Source organism: Hakea prostrata, chromosome 4, assembly GCF_041222555.1.
Source record: "Hakea prostrata isolate BN-2017 chromosome 4, UWA_Hpros_2, whole genome shotgun sequence".
In the NCBI taxonomy this organism is placed as follows: domain Eukaryota; kingdom Viridiplantae; phylum Streptophyta; class Magnoliopsida; order Proteales; family Proteaceae; genus Hakea; species Hakea prostrata.
The window spans coordinates 6924469-6947654 of NC_142603.1; the positions used below are offsets into that span (position 1 = coordinate 6924469).

The 23186-nt window shown below is 37.4% G+C and overlaps 2 protein-coding genes and 1 pseudogene across 2 annotated transcripts; 2 read left to right on the forward strand and 1 right to left on the reverse strand.

The window, feature by feature from the left end:
* Positions 1 to 36: 36 nt before the first annotated feature.
* Positions 37 to 1936, reverse strand: LOC149017478 (uncharacterized; annotated as a pseudogene).
* Positions 1937 to 4083: 2147 nt separating this feature from the next.
* Positions 4084 to 9009, forward strand: LOC149017479 (putative prolyl 4-hydroxylase 3). Its single transcript, XM_089151810.1, has 8 exons — positions 4084 to 4487; positions 4582 to 4663; positions 5287 to 5384; positions 5475 to 5572; positions 5707 to 5836; positions 5961 to 6148; positions 6333 to 6420; positions 8488 to 9009. Exons 1-7 carry the CDS (start codon positions 4294 to 4296, stop codon positions 6404 to 6406), a joined length of 864 nt encoding a protein of 287 aa, XP_089007936.1. The 5' UTR covers positions 4084 to 4293; the 3' UTR covers positions 6407 to 6420; positions 8488 to 9009.
* Positions 9010 to 12946: 3937 nt separating this feature from the next.
* LOC149017480 (Sept9 (DUF616)) lies at positions 12947 to 22958 on the forward strand. Its single transcript, XM_089151811.1, has 7 exons — positions 12947 to 13455; positions 13552 to 13710; positions 15460 to 15531; positions 15640 to 15833; positions 20795 to 21210; positions 21599 to 21783; positions 22054 to 22958. Exons 1-7 carry the CDS (start codon positions 13374 to 13376, stop codon positions 22425 to 22427), a joined length of 1482 nt encoding a protein of 493 aa, XP_089007937.1. The 5' UTR covers positions 12947 to 13373; the 3' UTR covers positions 22428 to 22958.
* The last annotated feature ends 228 nt before the right edge of the window (positions 22959 to 23186 follow it).

Below are 23186 nucleotides of genomic sequence, written 5' to 3' on the forward strand. Positions count from 1 at the left end.
AAGAACAAAGAAAGGAAAGGGGAGAAAAGGTGAACTGCAATTTTAACAGATATTGAAAGCTAGATATTCAAATGATAATGAGTGCGTGTGAAGTGATATATATTTCAAAATCTGGGCGTGTCATGAAGCACAAATACACAGTACCCTCTGACAACGCAATTCAAGTCAAAGATTAAGAAATATGGTACAAATGAAGATGCAACCAGAAAAAAGCCTCAACTGGCTAAATGATATAGAGCAACGTTCATTTAAGTTCATCACTCATAATGGACGAGTTACAAATCCCCTATCCACCATTTTCTCAACTAATTCTTCGTGCTTCTTTATCTGGCCAGCTTTCCTGAGTTGCTGAAGAACCATCTCATAGATTGGCATGCTTGGTTTTAAGCATTTTTCCTCAACCATCTCCTTGAAGACCTTGTAAGCTTGGTTCCAGTGTCCCATCCCACAGAACATTGAGATCAATACCCGGTAAGTGTTCACATTAGGCTCTACCTCGTTCTCATCCATTTCTTTCTTCAGCTTAAGAACCATGTCCCTTGACTTCGATTGAGCAAACATCCGCATTAGCACATTGTAAGTGACCGTGTTGGGCTTGCAATTCAACTCCTTCATCTTAGCAAACATCCTGTGAGCAGCATTCACATCCCCCAGCTTTGAAATACATGTGAATATCGGGTAGAATGAATTCGCATTTGGCGTACACTTGTTCTTAACCATCTGATTCAGAACCTTCACAGCCTCCTCGACCCTCTCATCCTTGCAATGAGTTTCAATAAGGAAGTTGAAAGTGATCGTGTCGGGTGGACAAGAGAGCCTCTTCATCTGGTTATACACCTGTAATACCTTCTCCGTCCGGCCAGCCTTGACATGTATCCGCATCAGGTTATTAAAAGTAATAGAGTTAGGCGAGCATCCTGAATCAAGCATATCAGCGAACACATCATGTGCACGAGTGATTTGCCCACAACGACACAATGCATCGATTATTATACTGTAGGTATACACATTAGGCTGGATTCCAGCTTCCTTCATTTCAGCGAACACTCTTTCGGCTTCTGAAATATTACCGGCCCGGCACCAGCCATGGACCAAGCTAGTGAATATGACCACATCAGGCTCAAATTTATGCTTCAAGTTGTCGTAAAAAGACTGAGCTTCAGTTGCTCTTCTTTTCTTACAAAGAATGCTAATCACGACGGAGAACGCAACCCGATCGGGGGTGCAACCGTACTCCTCCATTCGATTAAATGCATGAACGGCCTCAGCAGCCAGTCCAGCACGTACGTATCTACGAACAAGAATTGAAAATGTCTCCACCGGAATCTCGACATTTCTGCTCTTCATCAGATCAATCACGTACCAAGCGATATCAAATTGCCGGACTTTTCCGGCAAGATCAATCATTTCGTTGTAGGGTTCAGGCGAATGAACGAACTCAGAATTGATCAGTAGCCCAGTTGAAGAAAGACAAAACTTGCAGAAAAGGTATGCCGTGGCGGACTCCGCCGCATTTCTCAATAACATGCTGTACCACGGAAGGGGAAATGGAATGGCCAGAAGAGGCTTGAGAGAAGTCCCGAGAGAGTGCGGACAGATTGAGGTTAGGGCTTCGAGGGGTTGGAACAGGGTCTGGGCTAGGGTTTTTGCGTTGGTGCTCTTTGATTAACGAACGCAATTTCTCTGCTAATAGAGTTTCTTCAGAGGAAATATGGATTTGACCATTTTCAGCAGTGTCGTTATTCTCGTCTCCGTCTTCTTGAAGCTCATGATTGAATTCTGAGACTGAAGGAGCAGCAGAAAGGGAAGAAGAATATGGTCTGAAACTCAAGCCAGTAAGAGAAAAGCGACATCGAATCGAAGTGGATAACCGCAATTTTGAATTGAAGGCCATTGCTACCCTGTTAATCCAGAGGGAGACTAAGCACACTGACGGGAAAGATTATAGATTTTTTTGGGGTAAATGATAACGAAAGATCAACTAGTTTTTTTGGGTAAATGAGAACGAAAGATCAACCGTCCATAAAAATACGATCAACAGTCACCAACGTTTCGCATTCGATGAATGCTGCATAGACCTAAACCCCAAAACCTCAACTCCTTCCCATTTTGAAATATTTTCTTTTAATTAATTGTATTACATATATGCCCAATATCAAAACAAATGGTTAAATAAACATTATTATTTTGATGTGACGTTGACATAAATATTCTAATTCTCACATCTATAAAAAAATAGATAATCCATTTTTAATAAAAAAAAATAATAATAATAAAATTAATAGAATATTAGTTTTTTTTTTTTTTTAAGTAATTAAGACTTTAACCTCACCCTCCTTTGGCAGACATATTCCCACAAATATGGTTGGAAACTCATAAATAATTATAAAAAAATATATTATAATCAGATTATAAGACAAAAACTTATACTCAAGTCATTTTTTTCACCATTGTTCTATCATGTGTGGCTAAAAACTATTAAAGGTCAATGTTATTTTCACTTGAACCCAAGCTTTGAATGGAAATCGAACATTTATTCTTCCTCAAGGTTTATGCTCATTAATATTCCAATTTTCAAATATGTCCAAGGCCCTGCAACGTTGCCCTCTCACAGGCATAGCAAGAGCAGATGGAGAAACCGAGAGAGAGAAAACAAAGAATAGAGCAAAGAGACAAAGAAATAACAAGGAGAACTATTTGATTTTCACCGACATTTTATTGTGTTTGGCTATACTAGGACTGCTTCAGATTAATTTCAAATGAAGATTCACCAAATGTTAAAACGATCAAAATTTGGCGATTTCAGCAATTTGTTTTTTTCCGACAATCACGATCAACTTCAGTGTTGCAAATGCGCAACATTGAAGTGTATATGGTCATGATCTCTCTGAGTGGTCACTACTCATTTTGTAATTTTTTTTGGGTATAGGTAGGAACAGTTGAAAAAATATGAACAAAAAATATATACAAATCGAGTGGTCAAGATTTCACCTTCAACCATCCATTCCATCTTCACCTTACATCAGCCCCAACGCGGGAGACTACACAAAAAAAATACAAATAAACCCCTCCTCCGCCTTCGCGATGTAGGAGTTGAACTACGAGGGCGGGGAGTCGATAAAATTCCAGACCCATTCAACCATCCATTCCATCTTCACCCTACACAGTTCAGTGTGCTGCATATTGCACAGAAATCAAGTTGCATCCAACCATCACACTCTCAAAAAGGAATTGGAACCCTTTAGTATTATAGAGAAAAAGGAAGACACGTACCTTTTTCTTTGGTCAAAGAAGGCAAATGTTAGACACCATGACAAGAATCCAATGACAATGTGTATAGCATTTTCCTCTTTATAAGCTAAAACTCAACAAACGTTTCTCTCTCTCCTCTTCTCATTCTATATTGTCCATCCTAACTCATATAATGAATTGCCCATCCTATCACACACCAGATTATAGAATTGGGGAGGATTTGCCTACTTCTCTTCCTTGAAAGACGATTGTTCAACCGAAATTAATTAATAGTTGACAAAAGGGGGGAAAAAATGAAAAACTACTGAAACTGATAACAATTGATTTGGTTTGGTTTTTTACCAAAAAAAAAAAGAAAAAGATTTGGTTTGGTTTGGTTTTTAAGAAGCCGAATCCTTTTTTGTCCGGTTCATGCATGTAAATCAATTCAAGTGAAAACCAGAAAATGTTCAGAACCGGTAGTTAACCCAAATGAAGATCCATCCATCCGGTCTGGTTTCATGATAAACCAGACAAAGTATCGGCTAATCCGGCCTCCAAATCTCCAATTACGGGTAACGCAAGAGAACTTTTATTAGAGCTACGCGGCGACCGAACCGAGGACCCAGCTTCCGGTTTCCATCTTTCGTTTTTTGGTGTTGATTTTTCATTTCGATGTTTTCATAAAATATTGCTTCGGGCAAACTTTAGCTACACCGCCACGGAGTTTGTGAAACGGAGAAGCGCTTAAATTACAGAAAAACCCAAGGTGGATTCATCGTAAATGCACACCTCATGGAAAGAACAGGGTTAAAAATGTAACTCTGGATGGCGTAACCTCATAAGCCGTTAACCTGCAGCCGTAGAAGAGAGAACGGAATTTTATCAAGAACGTTCACTGTCTCGTCATTTTTCCCCGTTCTCTGGTCCTGACTCCTGAATGAGTCTTCGAGCTTGAAGGCTACCAGATCTGATACGTTTCCGAAATTTAGGGTTCCCGTCTTAGATCGATTGATAGAAGCTAGTCTTTTGCTTATTCGATCGGTTCGCTGGACTTCAATCATGGCGAAAGGAAGACATTATCGCACTCTGAACAGGAGATTCTCTTCGTTTACGCTCCTTCTTGGTATGCTTCTCATGTTAACCGTCGTTCTCTTGATGCTCCTTGCCCTAGGAATTTTCTCCATTCCGGTCAACAGCGGTGATTCACAGAAGGCTAACGATCTCAGTTCTGTTCGGATTAAGAATGTCGTCAGGTACTTTAACTTTGAATCTCTTGTTGTTGTAGTTTTCTGAATTTGATGATTCTGTTGTTGTTCTTCGTGTTATTGAATACTGAGATTTTCGCAGACCTGGACTTGGGGAGAGAGGCGATCAATGGACGGAGGTTGTCTCCTGGGAGCCGAGAGCCTTCGTTTATCACAATTTCCTGGTTAGCTGAAATTTTCTCTCCTATCCCTATTATTTATTTTTATTATTATTTTGCCTTCTTTTCTGGATGCGTGGCAATTTGAAGGGATGTTGGTAACAATTGTGGGGAATTGCAGGTTCTTATGATCTATTGCAGTTCAATGCTGTATGATCTAGCAATTATGTCATTAATTTATCGCTCTCCAAGTATGTGGATCAATTATTGTTTTTAGGTTCGGAACTACAATTTCTTTTCTTCATGGTCTGTAAAAGCATTCTTGCTGGATCAGACAGAAGACTACCGCGTCATACTAAAAAATCCAGAAATTCATTCTCCATTTTATGAAATACAACTGCAGCTAGTAGAACTGAGGAAAGTGCTTTTTTGGGATCATGGATTCCTCTGATTTAGCTTATTCTCTTTCAAAAGCAGCAGAACACTTTGATAGTAGGTTGTGTAGTTAGTAATTACCACAAACCTAGTTGAAAATTGTTATTTCTATGCATAGATGATGATGTAGTTTCATTTTGTACTGAAAGAATAGTCAAGATAAGGTTGAAGGATCCATCAATACTGCATTCCTTTCTGTAGACGTAGTTCTTGAACATTATGACTCAAGAATTTCTTTCTTCTCTTTTAAACAGTCTAAGGAGGAATGTGAATACTTAATTGAACTTGCGAAGCCTCATATGGCGAAGTCAACAGTTGTTGATAGTGCCACTGGACGGAGTAAGGATAGCAGGTCTCTCTCTCTTTCCAATCTCAACAATTGATGATAGTGCCACTGGCCAAGAGAGTGTGTGTGTTGCTTAACATACCTTTTGCTTTTTAGGGTGCGTACTAGCTATGGAACATTTCTCAGAAGAGGACAAGATAAAATCATCAGAGACATTGAGAAAAGGATTGCTGACTTCACTTTCATACCTGTAGGTATGCAGTTTTGAGATATATGCCACTCAATAGTGTGTGTGTGTGTGTGTGTGTTTTTTTTTTTTTTTTTTGTGGGTGTGCACTTTATCATGTCCTTAAACTACTGGTAAAGCTAACACTAAAAAAATTTACAGATCATGGGGAGGGGCTGCAAATCCTGCACTATGAGGTTGGACAGAAATATGAGCCTCACTATGATTACTTTAATGATGAATATAACACTAAGAATGGTGGTCAACGGGTAGCTACTGTTCTTATGTATCTGTAAGTCTCACATTTCTCCTGGACAGTCCTTGTACATCATATGAAGTTGTTGGGTCCCAATATATGGTAGGATCATCTTTTGAAGATCAACTCTTCTAATTTCCTACCTTTTCCATTGATGCAGCTCCGATGTTGAAGAAGGTGGCGAGACGGTGTTTCCTGCTGCCAAAGCAAATTTCAGTTCTGTCCCATGGTGGAATGAATTATCTGAATGTGGAAAGAAGGGTCTCTCTATTAAACCAAAGTTGGGTGATGCATTACTTTTCTGGAGCATGAATCCTGATGCTACTCTAGACCCTTCTAGTTTGCATGGTTAGTTTTTGTACAATTTCCCCGTTGTCTTGTCCTCAGCTTTAATTCTAAAGGGACTTTGTGTTAACTCTAATAATTGGAGTCAGGTCCCTTGTGTTGGCTTTTGTTTTAGGGTTTCTCTTTTTCAGTCACTTGATATTGACTAAATATACGGGTAACTATTTTTTTCCTTGATTTATTTCAGGTGGCTGTCCTGTGATTAGGGGAAATAAGTGGTCGTCGACAAAGTGGATGCATATTAATGAGTACAAGGTCTAAGCTACTGTGTAAAGGTACCTTCCTCTACCTACCAATACCAGTTCTACGTGTTTTTGTCATTAGCAGTTGTGCTTGATACTGCAGCTGTATTGCATTCAAAAAAAAAAAAAAAAAAGGAATAAGAAGAAGAGGAATGAGAGGTCAATGTTTGTATGTCTCAAGGAATGCGCTTCAGCTTCTGTGCCATCAGGACGGCCAAGGTCGACAGATCGACTACTTGAAACTAATATCTTTTGAGATTTGTTATTGAATTTATTTCAATTTATAGGAACTCTATTTTGTGGGTTTTAGTTTTGAAAACTGTGGGAAAGTATCTCTCAATCTAATGTCTCCACTGCAAGATAAGAGTATTGGTTTTCTGCCATGTTGCCCTGAGGCCACTTTATCTGTTCCAAAATGCTTCAGACGAGCAAGCAAAAGAATGCATCCTTAGGCTGATTTTGGCATATACTTTTTCAAATTGCATTTTAAATCAGTATGCATATTACAACAGATGACAACAATTCGGCTAACCTATTTTAATGATGAGGAGATGTTGAGTTGAATACTGTAAATAGGTTTGGTCAATTTTGTTTTTGAGGAGATGGTGAGCTGAATACTGCAAACCTATTCTGTCATTTTCTTTTGGTTTTTGTTTTTGTTTTCAATTTTATCTTATGCAGATGAGTGCGATGTCTGGGCCCTGGGGTTGTAACTATTGTGTGTCTATGTGATGATGGACAAACGGGGGTATGTTTTGGTTACATAGATATGCACCTTATTTTTCTGACCTACATGCCTAGAGGTTTTTTATGTAGACAGAAACTGTCCTTGTGTTGGGTGGCTTTGTTTTATTTTGCCATCAAATATAATTCATCCCCAACTCAAATTGCATATGTATCAGCTGAAATGGATCATCACTTTAGCATACTGACGTGAACCAGGAACTAGGGTTTGACTGAATGATGTAATGTCCCAGATGTAAGATCATGCCAGTATCCTCTTCTCTGAGAATCAGTAGTCTTCTAGGGCTGGAATACCCTTTGGTGGAATGTTTTTGACAAATCTAATAGTGTAGGAGATTAGGCTAAGGTCAGGGTATGTTTGCCTAGGGTTTGGTGTTTAGAATTTGTGTTTTTGGAGCTTGTAACCTTGCTGTTTTCAATAATTTCAAATCTGGAATTAAAGTTAGGGTTTTTGGAAATTAGAGTTTGAAGAGTTCCAGGGTTACAGTTTCCTATTATGAAGCTAAGTTGCAGTATTTTAGGTTTTAGATGTCGGAAGGGTCTAGTTTTAAGGATCGAAAGTATGGGGCTGCAATTAGGTTCTAATTCTAAGAGGGGAAGGGTGTTGGTTAGGGGGTTAGGGTCCTATATAGGTCTTAAATTATTTGCTGCCCTTCTGAATTTTAGTTTTTGGGATTTCCAGAAGTGCCACAGGTATTAGAAAGAGAGAAGAAGAAGAAGAATAAGGGGATGGGCTGGGATGATAGTCTAGGATTTGGGGAGGGTAAGGGATTAGGTAATAGGGGTGGGAAAGGGCTCCTAATGCTGCCTGTTGGGAGGGGTTGGAGATGTCCTACAATGGAGGAGGGTCGGATTGCAGAAAATTAGGGTTAAGGGGTAGGGGAGGGTTGTGGATCATAAAGAAGAAGGGGGATTGGGGTTGATTTTTTTTTTGGGGGGGGGGGGGGGGGGCAGGAGGGGGAAGGGGTGATACATACTTGGAATGGAAATAGGGCTGCTGAACTTGAAGAAAAATGCTGGGATTTTGAAGAAACTGTAGAAAAATCTCATTCAAGGCTGCTGCAAGTACTCTCCATAGGAACCCACAACTTCTCTCTCTTGCTCCTTCAATCTCAGCTTTATATGATTATTTATAAATGGCCTTTCACAATCTAGGGAGGCTTATTTACAACCTTTATGAAGTCCTAATAGGACTCAACTTTAGAAATCGAAGTAGGACTCTAACTTGATAGTATAATCAACTAAAACTTCCATTAAGCTATATGTAGTTTTCAATAGGCTTATTTATTAAGCTTATATATACAGTCTTCCTTGATTTATAATCAGCTAAAACTTTTCTTACTGTCTGTTTGGCAGATTATGGTGAATTTCCATGGTGATATTGTTATAGTCTCATGTAACAATCGGTGTCAGAAATTTCTGCCATAGCTCATGTCTTGTTGGGCCCTCAGATTCATGATGTATCCTATGACATGGTGCCTTCAATTTTGACAGGGTACTGCATCTCCGCTAAGTTGCTAACTAGTATTCAGGTTGGTTGACAGCTGCATTTCCACCACTTAGAAGAATAAAAACTGGTTTCATTTTGTTAATTTATTCGGGAGTTGATCTTCACTAGAGTTCCATCTCTTGGAAGATGTAGGTAGGAGGGTCGGCTGTTTATGACCTTTACTCTGATACCGATCTGTAAAAGCACATAAACTTCTTGAATGAAAATATTACATTTTGAGTTGATTGATTGTTTCTCTTGAGCTTTTGTCAACAATGAGAGAGTACTGTGTGTATGTGTGTGCTACTTTAAAACTATTTGATTCCTTTGCATTTATGAGATGCTAACATGGTTAATCAAAGTAATGGACCATTATAGGATTTCAATCGTAATGCCCTCAATCTACTTCAGAAAAGTTGTAGCATTTCTGAGTCATCTACTTTAATCTTTTGCATAATAGAGGTCTGTGGTTGGTTCAAGATGAGGTGGCTGCACACAATAGAAAAAGGAAAAAGCTAAATTCTTGTATAACTCAGGGAAATGGTGGGAAGGATTGTAGTTTCTTTCTGTGATGAGTTGCAGCTTTTCCGAGTCCAAGAAGTATATGCATCATTTACATGAACCAAAGGATATGCATTGTTTAGATGAAAACCAATTCTGATAGAAAGACCTGGTGTCACCTTCTGCTCTATCTGCATTGTTTACATGAAAACCTACTCTGATAGAAAGGCCTGCTGTCACCTTCTGCTCTGTTTCAGATTTTGTTCTCCTAAAGTTACAGTCATAATGGTTCAATAGTTGTATAAGTTAGAAGTTCTGGTTATTGCTGTGGGAATTTGGACAGAAAAAGGAGGAGTTTTCTTTTCTGTTCTTTTTCCCCCAAAAGTTTAGATATGTTTCTTAGGCCTGTTTGGTTACTTGAGTCTGGAGATTTGAAAAATCTAGAGATTTTAAATCTATAGATTTTAAATTTATAGAGTCATGGTAAATAAAATGAATTGTTTAGTTAGCCTGAATCTTTGGAATGAAATCTATAGATTCATCTTTAAAAAACATTTATGGAATCATGGTTCAAATGTTTAGCATTTTTATAGTATGACAGAGATTTTACCTTATACCCAAAAATCTATAGATTCACCTTTTAGTGTAAAAAGGTAAATCTCTAGATTTCATGAATCTTGGGATTCACACAATCAAATGGGTATAAATCTTCCATTTGTGAATCTAGAGATTTCAAATCTCTAGGATTCATGTAACCAAATAGGTCGTTACAAAATGTTGGTATCATTAAAATCGTAACTGATACGTAGAGGTAGAAGTATGGAGGAATCTTAAGTGAGGCGCTAGGCCCTAATTGGATTGTATGGTGTTTCATTTGAATCTCGGCAATATAAATATTCTTTAGCAGGAAGAAAGGAGTATTGAAGATCCATAGCAGTTTGCTGGTTAGCTAAGCCAAAAATGTTATCTAAAGTGGTTAGATTTGAGAAGGTCATCCAAAGAAGAATCATCTTCAATGGCTCCACAATAATCTAAATGCCAATAGGTATTAATATTTTGTGCATACCTCCGTATTTCACGGGAATCCCTAAAAAAAAGAAGCATTATAAGAAAGCTTCAAAAAATTTCGAAACTCAAAAAGGATATGGATTTTTTTTTTAATATCATGAAAAACCACTTTTTTTTTTGGTGGTATTGGCATACATACTTGTATGTCTATGCATGATTATTATAACTTATAAGTCGATCATTATGTGGTTGCTGAAGAGAAATTTTGATTGCCAATGTATTTTGGACCTGTTTCATTGTTAAATTTTGATCACTATTACTATTATGTGGTTTGTGAAAATTAATTTTATTTGTCAAAATATTTTAGATCTGTTTCAAGCTTAAATGCATTGAATGATTGAATCGGATCATAGAAATTGATTGGATCATTGATTGGGTCAGTCTTCTTTTTTTGGCATATGAGAATTTGCAAAGTTGAACATTGACTATATTTTGCCTCCTTTAAAGAACATTGATATTGTTACTCTGAAATTTAAGCTATCAATGGAGAATATAAACATTGGCAACCTCCTCGACTTTTATTTCAAAAACCTTATTCTTGCATACTTCATTTGGCAGTTCTGTAAAGAATTTGCAAAGTTCAAAAGAATCAGAAGATTTTCATCAATTAATACTATGAAAAATAAGATTAGTTATTTGTTTCCTCCCATGCACAATCTCTTTCCTAAACCCGATTATTTAAATCTGATCATCCAAATTCAACTTATTGCATCTCTTAAAAATGGCACTCTTACATGATAGGAAGAGAATGAAACATTTGAATTTTAATTATTATAAGATAAGTGAAAATACTTATTAAAAAAAAAGATAAGAGAAAACTAAATCTTATCTCTATTTCTAACTGTGATGTTAAGTAGTATCGAGTACAAAATTCCATATTACCAGATGATTTTTATGTGAAGATTTATTCAATTTGCATGTAAATGCATGTAGTATTTTATGACCATGATAAATGTGAATTTACACCTTATTCTCGTATAAGGGTATCAATCGAATCATTTTGGTATTTTATCAGGTTTATAGTTTTGAGTTGGACAATGAGTGAATCCAAGGCCAGATCAGATCAGTTGCCAACCTTATATTTCAGTTTCAAGCACATATAGTCTTGGTTTTTACTATTATTACGCTATTGGTTTTAGCATCGATTTGGTTTGAAGCCATATTATAGGGTTTAATTGGCACAGACTTCTCCAGTCTTCTATGGACTGCATAAATCACATGAATGTATCATGATGGATCATCTAAGTGCTGCTATCTATTAATGAGTGGTGAAGCAAAACCAAACCCACCCCATGTCTCATATCTTATCATACAGGTTTTAGTATATTCTTTCACCATATTAGAGTCATTAGACTACCCAAATTTATCCACAATAGTTACATATTTCAAAAGGACTGCCTCGCAAGATTTACATCTCTTCATTATTGGACTAAAAATAAAGGTTTAAAGTATCGGTATCAAGTATTGTATTGGTCAGGTGATTTTAAGAGACGTATCGTCCTGTATCAAGTATTGTATTGTTCTGGCTAATGTATTTTAGTGTAATTCAATGGAGACACGTATCGAGATGTATCGTATCGGTTGGTCAAATATGGATACGTATCGGCTAGTATTGTATGGTATTGTGGGATACTTTAAACCTTGCTAAAAATTTTCTACTTGTCCCCAATAGATATATCAATATTTTGATACCATTCCCTTAAAACTTACAATTTTGCAAAAAAAGAAGAATTTACGAAGTTAAAATAAAATACATAAGAAAGCCATTCTTATGGCTCTTATGGAAGAATTATAATAATGTGCTTGACCATAGGAAGGTAGCACAACTTGTGAACTAGTCAGACACTCCTGGAGACTGATGAAAGACTACCTTGGCTTTTCAGACATCAAGACTCCAACAAATAAGGAATTAGATCTCATTAGTTGGAATCTGCCAAACAAAGAGTGGCTCAAAATAAACATAGATGGAGCAAGCTTCAAAGATAATCATGCCATCATTAGAGCTGGATGTGGAGGTGTGAATCGTGATCATAAAGGAAGGATGTTGTTTTGTTTCCATGAAGGTTGTGCACACCAATTTTCTATAGTAGTGATGGCCATGGCAACGAAAAAAGCTTTGAGTTGGACTATAGACCTAGGGTTAACTAACTTGATAGTTGAAGGCAATAGCTGAGATGTTATTGATCTCATGATTGATATAGATAGAGATCCTTGTTGGAAATTTAAAACTATCATCCAAGATTGTTGTCATATCGCTCTTCAATTTGATTTCTTGATCTTCCAACATACATGACGAGAAAGCAATAGTATAGCAGATGGCCAAGCGTCAAAAGGTGCAGTCTTCCAACATTCTCTGTTTTGTCATTTCACACCTCCCTCTTTTTTGGTTTGATATATTTTGTTTGATAACTTAGGTTATAAACTTGAACCGTGACTTTTCAAAACCCTCAATAGGGTTCACATCCCTAATAGTAAAAACATATTAAACAACAATTAAAACAAACAAAGAGAATAAAACCTAAATTAGACCCCCAAAAAAAACCTGACAGAAAGTTTCCCCTCTAAAAGTAAATTAAAAAAAATATTTAAACAAGATTTAGAAAAGAAAAAAAAAAGAAAAAGAACCTCTCTTCTGATCAAAATTTTACCCTAAAAAACTATTACATATCATTAAAATACACCTATTGAATCAATAAAACTCTCTATTATCTAGGCATAAGGCGGAAATCCTCCTCAACCTTCATCTAAGATTTTATTTTTTTCTTCTTAAATGAAATCTTTCTAAAAGATTCGCAAAGGGACACTAGGGACGAAATGAATGAACTCATCCAAGATTCCAAGTGAAACCTTTTTAAGCTCCTGTTTGCTCTGTGTGTACTTACAATACTGTATGTATACTCCGTATAATATCCTCATTGATCTCCCACTTCCCAAGCTCTATATTTGAAACCCTCGAAGAAATCTTTGAAGGCTTCAAACCCATTAAGATTCTTCGAGTCTATTGCATCGACAATTAGTCTTGGAACCTGTCCTTGCCAATCGTTAATCGTGTGCGAAATCATGTATGCTGGAAAGAAGATGGAATCATGGTAAGGCAACAGAGAGGGAAATGACCGAATCGGTAACAGATCTCAAGTAGGAATATGATGGTTAGGTTTTGATTACGAGATCCACGGACTAAATTATGGACGGTGACATCCAACGTTTCGTATCTTTACGCTCGAGTCGAAGAGGAAATCGAAATAGTGTAAACCAGAGAACGAAAGGTGAGAAATATCATCTTTTTCTTTTGAATCTTGGGTAGGAACTTATGGTACTGTATTATAATGGGTTCATATGTGCCGGCTCCATTGTGGATGCAGATGCTGAACATTTGCCGCCAGATTATTCAACAAAATTTTTTTGGAGGAACGGATTTATACGTCTGGTTCTTGTTGCTGGCATTCTTTGGATGTCACTTATTTTAATCGTCTTACTCTTTCAAGTATGGTCTTGCCAATCATCATTAAGTCTTTTCTCAGGTACAAAACTCTCCAATACTTCTCCTTTTGTTTCTATACATGTAACGTTTTAAGCTTTCATGATGAAAAGTAGTGATAGGATTTCTTGCTTCTTTAAAATTGTGAGTAATTTTTTAAGTAAACTAGCTAAAGGAAATGGATTAACAATAAAACAAAAAAATCAATGCTTGTGTGCAGAAAATTGAATTCTGTAATCAGTTGGACAAGCTTCTGATTAGAAATCCATTCCTGACTAACGTCGTACCATTTGATAATGTCTTGAACAATGAGACTTTTTTTCCCAAACCAGGTTCAATAAAAAATTTTAAAACAAAATATATACGATAGTAATGATAAAGTGAAAGCAATAAATACTAGTGGTCTCCAAAGGCTGGAAAAGTATCTCACAAACAAGGGTCAATCAGGGATGGGGTTTATCTGATGCAGTTTAACTCGGTTTGAACCTGTGTTACTCTATTTATAGATTCTGTGACAGCGGATAGGTCTTTGTCTTGGGGGCAAGAGTGAGTCACAATGGAAGTATGATGCCAGTGTCCTTTTGAAATTAGGGGATTTCTATCAGTAATATAAACTCAACCAACATTACTCAAAACACTCCTAAAGAACACCGAAATTCTGATTGCCCCTGTAAAGCAACCTACTCAATCTTATGTGCTTTGTTTGCCTTTGGATGAAGTTCTTCATTTCAACTAGCACCAATAGCTGTCATAACCTTATTTGAACTAAATGGGGTCGACTACATGGATCTGAAGGTGGCTGAAAAAAAGAAGAAAAACAAGACAATAGCTAAGGGGAGTTAAAGAAAGTAAAAAAGAGATAACTAGAACTTCATTTCAACTGGCACCAATAGCTGTCATAACCTTATTCGAACTAAATGGGGTCGACTACATGGATCTGAAGGTGGCTGAAAAAAGAAAAGAAAAATAAGACACTAGCTAAGGGGAGTTAAAGAAAGTAAAAAAGAGATAACTAAGGGGATGAAGTCAAAGCAACAGCGGACGAAGCATCCTAGATCATCCCCCTATATGGGATTGACAATTTGGATCTTTGTCCTCCAAACAAGTTTATTCACTGTCATACCAGATTGAACTTCACTGTGTATATATCTTTTCATACAACTTTTCCAATAGTTATTTTTTTTGCCTACCTCTTATCTCTTTTAGATTCTATAGGTGAATCTAGTCACTTTTCCTTACTGGTACATCTACACGTCCACATTGCACGTGCCCATACCACCTCAAGTGGGTCTTGCGGAGCTTATTTGGAATTGGTGCCACTTGCAATTCACTTCTGTTCAAAGATATTAGCAACCATTTAATGTATTTTTAATTAACCTAACTCAGTATTGGTTCAGATAGATTTTGTTAGCCTTGGACAATAAATCGTGCCTTCAGCCAGAGCAGGATCTGACTGATATGTTCATCTTCTAGTCTGACTCAGTATTGATCTGGTTAGAAGAAGTTAGCCATGAACATAAAACTGTTTAGTTAAGAACATTCATGCATAATTGAATTAAGGCCTTGCATGGTTGCACTTAAAGAAGGCTTTGCGTCAATAAAGGAAGCAATCTTGATAGACTCTTGTAGGCATAATACATACTAACCAGCTTTGTTCAACTTTGCTAAACCCCCAAACTGAGGTGCAAATTTACTAGCCCAGTCTAATCCTATTTGATTATCACAGTTTTATTTATTAAAACTTAAAACCCAATCATTGAAATGTTTCTCTGATTTGTTGCTTCTTTTGCAGCTATTTGTAACAAAGAAAGTAAGGTATTTGCTGTGCTGGATAACTTGGGACTTGTACCAAAACCACAACATCGTAAGACACTGAGATTGTGACATGTGATTGTCTTTAATTGTTTGTGCTTGATATCTTGTCATCACAGTAACAAATGTCCTTTCGTTTTAAATCTTTTGTTGCTATTAGGTTGTCCCATTCCTCTTGCGGATGACCCAGACTTGGTAAAGATTCCAAGGGAGAGAACTCCTGACAAAATTGTTCAAAATGTATCATATATTTTAGAGGATGACCCTGTTTATAATAAATCACGTCCACTATTTGGAGGGCATCAAAGCTGGAAACAGAGAGAGAATAGTTTTAAGCTTAGCTCCACCATGAAGGTACTAATCACTGTTGAAGTGTTCGTTTTTTTAATTTCATTTTTGTCTTATTTTCTCAAGTCTTATTTTTTTATTTTGTCCTACTTAATCTCTGCTAGTGGCTTGACACCTTCTTCACTTTTCCCTAAGAACCGAACCATAAGCTTATGCTTCAACATACCTAGAAAGACAGCGAGAATTATTTATTAGAAAAGGGTTAGACAGTCAAAATTTTGACTTTTCAAAATGTTCTAATACTTGATTGGAAGGGGTTGCAAGGCGAAGTTATAGTATCTCAAAACACACCACTTTGAGATATTTCAGTTCTAAATTCCGGTTTAGCTTATGTGCAGGCAAATCTGGTTCTAAACCCCCCCCCTTTTTTTTTTTTTTTTTTTTTTTTTTTGGGGGGGGGGGGGCGGCTAGGACAACCATGCTTAATTCCTCTGCAAGAGAGAAAACAAGATTTTGCCATAAAGACCTGCTGCAACCTCTTTTCCCCACACCACGGCCCCTTGCCTCAAAAGGGAACTTCAAGTGGGTCTCTAAGGTTCTTATGGCAAAATTCTAGTTTTCTCAAACAGTTGACGCCATGGCTGGTTAGTTATCATAAGAAAAACAATAAGAATACTGCTCAGTCACCAAGAGTAGAGGCATGACAGTAGGCATGCTCATGGGTTATGAGAATATGCAAAGAAAAATAAAATATTTTTGGTGAGGGATCTACATGCTAAAAACTACTTGGGGGCCACCCGAAAGGGGCTGCCCTTCGGGTCACCCCTTAAAGAGAAAAGAAAGACAAAAGTTGGGAAGTGGTACCTTTATTATTACTGATTTATACATACAAAAAACTTCCGGGCATTTCTTACGAGAAGACCCATTAGGATTCGAGACTACAGGAGAGAACTTGAGGAGGGCTTAGGACTGCTTATTTACTTTGCCCTAGCTAATGGCAGACCTTCCTATTTATAAAGGATTCTGAGTGGCGTACTTAAATTTTCCATGGAGTCAAGTGATTCCATGGAAAACACCTCAATAGGTGGTTTCCAAATAGAATCACCAAATTGAACCCATGCTATAAATATATGTGATTCCATGGAATCACAAAAAACATGACAATGCCCTCTCTGTGTGTTGCGATTGTACCTCTCCTCTTTCATTGCCAAACCTTCATCCTCTATCGTTTATTGCGTTATTGGAAATCTGAATAGAAAATATTAGATCTCGTTCTATGGAGATCGGTTACCTTCGTCCTGTGTGCGTCCATTGTGTTAATGGAGATCTGAATAAAAAATATTAGATTTATTTTTCATTTACTGTTAGTGGAGATGGTGCAAAATTAAAGACATATTTAAGAAAGAAAAAGCCCATTGGATTAGGCCCATCAAAGGCCTAAAGCTATCATCTGAATTAGCCCATGGCTTTCATGGGCTAGGACTGTTTTAGTGTGTTAAAGTTAGCCCACATATATTGAACTTCATAGTCTAGACCTAAGCCCAAGTCTAATTTTTGAAAAGTCAATAAAAAGGCTATGGTTTGAAAATAAAAGAACTCATTGTTAAAGGAGTTTTCCTTTGTTAAGAGTTAGGTAGTAGTTGAATTATTAATAGGTAAGTGGTGTTAGCTAGTGGTTGGATGTTACCATTATTGTTTATGTCTCTTTAGAATGCTATATAAAGAGACTTATGTAAGAGGTGAAGGGACAACTCATCAATTGAAATCAATTGCTTCGTTAGCATTCCTTCTCTATGGAGAATCCTTGTGTTTGATCAAGGTAGGTTGGTGTCCGATCCAATTGATCCACCTTGCGGTGTGAAGCTTGAGTGTTACATTGTTATTCTCAATTCCCTCATATTGTCCTTTCAATTTCTTCATCATAGTTCTGCCCCTGTTTTGAAGATCTATTCAGCCCGTATTGTTATGCTATTAGCCTTAGAATATCACTCTAGTTTCAACCTTCTTTCTCATCTAAATTTTGTTTCATCTTAAGTCTATCAAATCTGAACTTGATTCCTTGTGAAAGGTCCTATTTGACTACTATTTTGATCAATCAAATACAGTACTACATTAAGAGATTTCTGGTAATGGAGATTTGGAATTTTGAGTCCTTATTTGATGGATTTGTCTACTAAAGCTTTGTAGAATTAATTGCAGGATACATTGCTTGTGCCAGTGATTTTTGGATTTTCTTTTTTAATTCTTTCGTCTCGAATTGTGAGACTTGACATTACTTGATTAGGTTTTTTTTTCCAGTTCTAATTGTTTCTGAAATTTGAGGAAGAAATTAGTTATGATGAAGAATCTAATCAAGAAATAGGATGAGATTTGGGTATTCTGAGATGGAAATCTTGAAGCTGGGAACGGGTATGATATTGTTCTATTTAACTTTGCTTGATAAGCTTCAGGCGACCAATTTTAACCAGCCGGATACAATATCGTTTCATTTCACAGTTCAGGTTAACTATTTTACTTATACAAATTAATGAATTTTGTGGCGTGGGTGTTCTTCTGATTTGGCAACTGGTCAGTGGTTGCAGCAGCGACATGCCGACATATACCTCATATAGATGCGAAGTGCCTTCGCTGTGGGGATACTGAAATGATAGGGCATGTTTCCCTTTCAGAGTTTATTTCTTCAACAAGGAAATGAGCAACAGGGGCAGTATGTAAGTGCTTGCAGAAAGGGTTGCTGCTGTCATCATAATGGATGGTATTCCTGGTTAATTTACACTTCAATGGTTAATAAAAAAAGTTAACCTATAGCTAATGGTCTTTTTTTAAGGGTTAAAAAAAATATAATTGAGTGAAATATGATAAATTAATACAAAATTTATTTTCAAATGATTTAGTTGAATCCATTTATAAAATCATAGTTATCCAAATAGTTTTTCAGGATGAATCCATTAATAGAATTAGGGTAGCCAAACAGTTTTTTAAACAGATTTACTTGTAAGAATCAGGAGATACAAATTGTTATTAAGAATATAATCCAACAAAACCTAATTCCATAGACTCATGATTTCCCTAAAACCATGAATCTAATGTTGCCTTCCGAGAATTACGGAACCAAACACAATCTAAGGGGTGCAATGTCCTTCTACCGTTGTTATCATCGTGTTGTACGCATGCCCCACCTTCTTGGACTTGAACCAGAGATGCCATCCATGAAGTAAATCATTGCGCCTATGAGCTATGATTAAACCCATTACAGAGGCTTGTCATGGAAACTGGAAGGGGGTTATATATTAGCTCCGGATGAGACTCACTTCATTAGTATATTACATTGACCTGTGAAGGCCATCCTGATAATTCAGGGCGGGTGATGCAAGAATTGCTGCCTCTTATTTAGCTCAACTTGCCATGAGTAAATGCGTTTTTAAGCCCTAAACAAAGAAAGAGTGTCATCCAAACAGAAGTTTCTCTGCTAAATGGGAGGGCTGGGTTAACCATTGCTGAGCCACTCTACATATTGGGAGGGCCATAACCTTATCTTACAAATCCCCTCTTCGTTGGGTCTGGCTGCAAAGGCTTCTTGCCAAGGATGCGGCAAAGGCTTCTTGCTTGCTTCTTATCATAGACCACCCTTTTCTTTGTGCTGGTCATGACATGTTGTCTACTTGTTTGTTCATATTTGTCTAGGAGTTTTATAGAGTTTAGTTTTCTGAATTCATAAACCAGCAAAGTTGCTGTGACTGGTATGCCTGTCCTGAAGCAAGAATCTAAAAAGGAAGCCCCAACCATAGTTATCAAAGCATCCGCCTAGGCAGCAAAGCGGTTTTTTAGCCACTTAATTGATAGACATATATATATATATTTTTGCTGCTTTGTTGCCTTGTGCGCCTTATTGCCGCCTAGACGCTAAAGTAGCCACTTTTTTTACATTTTGTAATTTGTACATATTGTTTTTTCTCAATTATAATTTGTTCTACAAAGCCGTATATAAATTTAAATAGGTGAGTCATTTCGGAATCGAGACCCAATTTGCAAATGAACTCCGAGGCCCAAAGTGTCTATCAGCAACAGAATGTGAAGCATGAGCCATACTCAACATCGATAATCAATGAATCATTAAATAAACAATGACTTGGAAATTAGAATAATGAGATCTATTAATTTATCATGTCGGCACTGTTTGGTAAAGAAAAGGAAAAAATGGATATATCAATTCTGATTCCAATTCGAATATTATTCATGTATATTTAAGAAAAAAGTCATGCTAAAATAATTTCACTAAACTATATATGAATAATATTGTTGAATGTTTGTTTAGCTTATTATAAAAAGTATTTGTATTTAAAATTTTGACCCAATCGCTTTAGTCGCTTTATTGCCGCCTAAGCGCTACTTCGTCGCCTAATCTCCTAGACGGAGCCCCAATCGCTTTGCCGCTTTGACAACTATGGCCCCAACCCCCCACCCCTTTTGTGTTTGAGGCCCAGGCTCTTATGCCCATTCATTCATGTGGTGAAATGCTTGTTGTGCTTGTCTGGCTCTCTATAATAATGGTTATTGGGTCAGTTAGATGCCTGGCCCATAAGCTTGGCCCCAACAATTGCCATTACTTGATTTCAGTTACTCACTTTGCCCTTGCTTGATCTTCATCGTTGCTTAGTCCATTCTTTGCCTTCCTCTTCTTTACTTTAAAAACCTTTTTAATTATCATTAGTATTTAGACACTAGACCTGTTGTAGAAAGAGATGGGACTAGCTTTTTGATGAAGTTTTAAGTTCGAATGCCTGTTGTCTCTATTCTTAATCATAAAGAATTAAGAGAAGTAATTGAGAGAGAGAGAGAGAGATCAGAACTAAGCTGCATGGAATCTTTGCAACAAACACGACCTATTAGTGTTCTTTCTCCTTTTTTTTCTTTCTTCTTTTGGATTGGATGGACCGAGTGTTTTCTGTATTTCTTGGTGGAATTTTTACTATGACTTGCTTCTTGGAATATTCATTCTGCAATTCATCATCAGCTATGGTTTTCAGGTGCATTGTGGTTTTATGCGGAATGGAGGTGCGGAGATGGACAGTGTGGATGTTAAATATGTTAAGAAATGTAGGTTTGTAGTTGCATCTGGCATTTTTGATGGATATGATGTGCCCCATCAACCTTCAAATATAAGTCGCCGGTCCCAAAAGCTTTTTTGCTTTATTATGGTGGTAGATGAGAAGTCTTTTGCCTTCATTCAGGAAAATGTTACTGTAACGGAGGATGTGGCAGGGGGTAAGTGGGTAGGTATCTGGCGCCTCATGCTATTACACAATCCACCATATGACGAACCTAGAAGGAATGGGAAGGTTCCCAAGATATTAACTCACAGGCTATTTCCTGAAGCACAGTACAGTATCTGGATTGATGGAAAAATGGAACTTATAGTCGACCCATTGCTTCTTCTGGAGAGGTATGTTTTGTTGAATCTATGTACACGCTGTCTATTGGTTAATTATCTTCAGTCATCCTCTTTTTCCTCCATTGAGCAGTATATTAGATAGAACTCAAGGCATTTTGGGGTTTAGACAGTAATAGTAGTATTATGCACTGAAATGTATGTTTAGCATGGCTTTCTCAAGAACAGCCCATTATGATGGTCCTATGAGTGCATTTTACCCTTTATGGCAGTTTCACACGATGAGATTAATGTTTGGTCTAAGGAATTTATCCTTGCTGACTCCCCCCCACCCCCTCTTTTTTCCCTTTTTTTGGTCTTGGGGGGGGGCAGGAAGGAGGCTTTGTTGCATGAAATTGCCTTGGTATAGAATTTAAATGACTATTGTTTATGTGAGTTGCAGGTATTTATGGCGTGGAAAGCACACCTTTGCAATTGCACGTCACAAGCATCATCAGAGTATATACGAAGAGGGTGATGCCATAAAACGGCGAAAGCGATATGCCCGGCCTCTTGTTGATCTCCACATGAAAATATACAAATATGAGGGAATGGAACCATGGAGTCCAAAGAAAAGAACAATTAGTGGTAAGCCATGATTCTGACTCTCATATTTTTCTTCTTCATTTGTTCTCAGTATTTTATGAGAAAACCTGCTGTCACAAGGTTTAATGTAGAAGAACAGTGCATGGACATTCAGTGGTTCCTAATCAGTGAAGGTGGCTTGTGTCTAGGACATATTCTTAGACCGAAAGGGTGACCAGATGTGTGCTGTTCTTGCTGATAGGAAATTTAATGATTCAGTTCTTTTTCCTTTCAATGCAATTTGGTGATGCTAACTGGATAAAGATAATGCAGACGTGCCAGAGGGAGCCATTATTGTACGGGAACACACTGCGATTAACAACCTGTTTAGCTGCCTTTGGTTCAACGAGGTCAACCTATTCACGCCAAGAGACCAGTTGAGCTTTGGTTATGTTGTGTACAGACTGGGGTCTGCATTCAATTTCTTTATGTTCCCAAACTGTGAGTACAATTCTTTGTTTGTGTTGCATCCACATCTTCGAGAGCATTCTTCTGTCATAGAGTGGGTGAAAGATCTGAAGGAACTGAAGGGTAAAGGAAGTCAAATGAAGGAGAGTAGAGGGGGTTTAGGCTTGTGGACACCTTATCCTGGGAACCTTGACAAGGTAGTCCTCCCAACTGTAACAAGAACATCAAAAGCAGGATGATGTTAACATATTTTAATGAATTGCCTTGTTTTCCCTGCTGTCTATGGGGGCACTGTCTTACTCATTTTTTATTTGTAAATTTTATCATTTCCTTACCATTGAGGGAACTGCCTTAATTTTTATTTTCGTCTATCCTTTTATACTGGAGGGCAGCGGATTCTCAGTCATTCTTTTATATTTGGCTGGAGACAATTCGTGATTTAAGTGAAGAAAATGGCCCTTCATAGCTTAACCATTTCTAAGGAGACTGATATGGTTAGTCTTGACTCCTTTTTACGGGAAAAATACAGGTGAAAGTTATGGTCTATCTCTACTTACCACTCCCTGTTCATCAGTGGCTGAAAATAGAAATCGAATGATTGGTATCTTGGAGATTGTCAGCAATCTTAAGATCCTTACATTTATCCAAGCATGGAGTGTTCGAGCATTCTTTCAAATGAAGCTAAAACGTAAAGCTGTTGCTGGGACCTGGGACTCATGATTTCGTTGAAAGACTCACCATGCTTTTGCAACCATGCATTCATCGCAGTCCTAAAAATGGCAGTTTTATCAGAAAGGGAAAAACCGACCAGGACAGTTAAGCTATACATCTCGATCCGTTGGAGCAAGATCTTGTTGAGATTTCGATCTTGACCGAAATTTTGGATCCGATGGTCCGAAATTATGCTTGACCATCATGCGCATTTAACGTGCATGATGGAAACAAATTCGGGGAAACCCCCTACAAATGCCAAGCTAATCAATCAACAATCGGGTGTT

Bases quoted from the DNA above. Each gene is read 5' to 3' on its own strand.
- LOC149017480 (XM_089151811.1), top strand. From the start codon at position 13,374: ATGGACGGTGACATCCAACGTTTCGTATCTTTACGCTCGAGTCGAAGA. The intron at 15,532-15,639 runs GTAAGACACTGA...TGTTGCTATTAG, and splicing joins TGTACCAAAACCACAACATC to GTTGTCCCATTCCTCTTGCG. The intron at 15,834-20,794 runs GTACTAATCACT...TATGGTTTTCAG, and splicing joins AGCTTAGCTCCACCATGAAG to GTGCATTGTGGTTTTATGCG.
- LOC149017479 (XM_089151810.1), top strand. From the start codon at position 4,294: ATGGCGAAAGGAAGACATTATCGCACTCTGAACAGGAGATTCTCTTCG. The intron at 4,488-4,581 runs GTACTTTAACTT...AGATTTTCGCAG, and splicing joins CGGATTAAGAATGTCGTCAG to ACCTGGACTTGGGGAGAGAG. The intron at 6,149-6,332 runs GTTAGTTTTTGT...GATTTATTTCAG, and splicing joins AGACCCTTCTAGTTTGCATG to GTGGCTGTCCTGTGATTAGG.